At 43.9% G+C, this 2,355-nt stretch overlaps 1 protein-coding gene across 1 annotated transcript; it reads left to right on the plus strand.

Moving 5' to 3' along the window:
- Positions 1-457: 457 nt before the first annotated feature.
- Positions 458-2,355, plus strand: LOC112141774 (the record flags this gene model as incomplete). The annotated part of the gene is given in 1 exon segment (XM_024264942.1): positions 458-2,355. A coding segment is annotated over 1 exon segment (1,880 nt), but the record flags the coding sequence as incomplete, so codon positions are not given.

The raw sequence follows: 2,355 nt of genomic DNA on the forward strand, positions 1-2,355 counted from the left end.
TTCAGTTTTACCATCCTGTCACGTCAGTCAAAGATCAAATAGTTCCACATTCGGAGTTTTATGTTAAAATAAAGCTTTAAATTCACCTGTAAATTTGCTAAAACCTCAATAATGGACGCATTTCTCTGAAAATGAGTCTCTTTTTGACTCTGCTGATCATCCGCCTGCTCGGCTTCCGTGTTTTGGTCAGCTGACCAAATTACCCGGATGTTCCTCTTCTAAGAGGGTTTTTTTTCTCACCACCAGAGGGCGGCGTTTCCCCAAATAAAAGCCAGTCGCAAATGAAAACACTGAACCTCATCACCTTGCTGGGGGACACGAATTTGATCGTTTTAAAGCAGAAGAGAGTAAAAGAAAGAGAAAATGAGTCACAAATATGTGACAGCGGAGGAATTTAACTTTTTTAGACCTTATTTCATAATCTGGACAAAAACACGCGGGAACATTCCCTCAGAAATGCAGTGGACCTTGCTGAAGGACGGCTGCATCGATGGGGAAACTTTAATCATCCTTGCTGACCTGATAACAGAAATCATTCAGACATCAGCAGTGGATGTTCTAAAAACCCTCATCCCAATGCTCAAGAAGAAAGCCAACCAAAAACGGCTCCCATCCATAAAAACCGTGGTGGGAGAGGCTTTTTTCAAGTGCATGGCCATGATCCTTGGAATTAGAACAAAAGTTTGTGAAAAGACCAAGGAACTGACCAACATGATAGAGGAGGAAATTGAACAAAAGGTGAACAAGATGATAAAGATGGCCATAAAAGTGCCCAAAATAGCAAGCCTCTACATCAACGGATGCGTGTCAAACTTTAAACGTCTTGGGGTGATGGTCAAAAACACCGGGAATGTTTTGCAACGATTCCTACAGAAAATAAGGATCACCCAAGAGTGGAAATACAGGGCCTCATCTGATTCCGATTTCACAGAGGAAACGGTTTACTCCTTCCCAAGCTTTTCTGTGGAAAAGTTCTTTGATTTCAGAGAGGCTTCGGAAGGTGTGATTGTTATTCTCAGAAAGTGGACTACCTGCTCAGATTCTGTGAGGGTAGATGCTGCAATTGAGATTACCAATGCCCTTCTGGAAGACATGGGGAACGAGGAAAGGACCTCGGCCCCGGCTCATCCTAGCATCAGCGTAGTGATGGACAAGGTTAAAAACTTCCTGGCCTCACACTCCCTGTCGGAGGACTCAAAGGAACGCTTCAAAGCATTTGCGGGAAAACTGTTTGACCAAATGCTAAGATATCTGAACGAAGAATTCAAGTTCAAGTGTCAGAAGTTCCTTCTGAATGAGGCTTCCAAACCGACATCTACCGGACAAGACATGGAAACACAAAGCCAGACTGAGTTGGACCAGGACGTGATCCTGAACAGGTTCCTCAGCTTGTTTGATGTGATCCAAAAAACAGAAGAACCAAATCTTCTGAATATGGAAAGCATGTCTTCCAAAAAAGAAATCCTCCTGCTCTCACAGGACTTGGACGAAGCTCTGTTTGAGTACATGATGGAAAAATACCAACATCTTGTTCAGCAAACGGAAGAGTCAAAGTCGGAGGCCACAAAAATGCTCCGCTCCAACACAAGAGGCGCCATAAAAGCCTTTATGCACGAGGTGTTGCTGTGGATAACAGAAGAGCTGACCAGTGACCTGTCCCTCAACGATAAAGTCAAAGAAGTTCTCACAGCCATCGAGAACCTCTTCAGCATGCTGTTAAAGAAAGCAGAGGACAGTGATCTGGAAGAACCATCACATGAGGAGGAAGATGATGAAGCGGAAGATGAAAATGAGGACGATGAGGATGAGGAGCAAGAAGCTGAGGAGTTGAAAGATTCAGAAACTGAAGAGGATTTGCTTCCAACAAGCCAAAGTAATTCATTACTTGGGGAACATTCCTCTCCTGGATCCCTCAGAGAGTCAGGTGAAACTTGGAATGACGCTATGATAACAAGTTTTCTGATAGTTATTCTATCAGACCACCTTAAAAATAGAAAGAAGTCTAAGCATGCTGCTGAAATTCAGCTCTTAGTTGACTCTCTCTTGGGCCACGTGATGCCTAAAAATCCCTCTGTGGTCTGGAAAAGCCTCATCATACCGATGAATCTGAGAGACATAAGAGCCCTTCTGATCACCAGCTTCCAGGAGAAGTTTGGTAACCCGGAAAAATTCTTTAAGGCTGCTCTGAAAGATCCTGACACACTTGTTGAGGAATTGATGGACTCTGTCAGCAAGCACCTGGGGATAAGAAAAGAACCCAAGAAGGGCTGTTTCAGGCGAGGACTTTCTCGATTTGGAAAGTTCATGCGTAAACTGTTCTGCCCGTGCAGCACTTAGATTCGCTGGTGTTTAGAA

Source organism: Oryzias melastigma, unplaced genomic scaffold, assembly GCF_002922805.2.
Source record: "Oryzias melastigma strain HK-1 unplaced genomic scaffold, ASM292280v2 sc00430, whole genome shotgun sequence".
Lineage (NCBI taxonomy): Eukaryota > Metazoa > Chordata > Actinopteri > Beloniformes > Adrianichthyidae > Oryzias > Oryzias melastigma.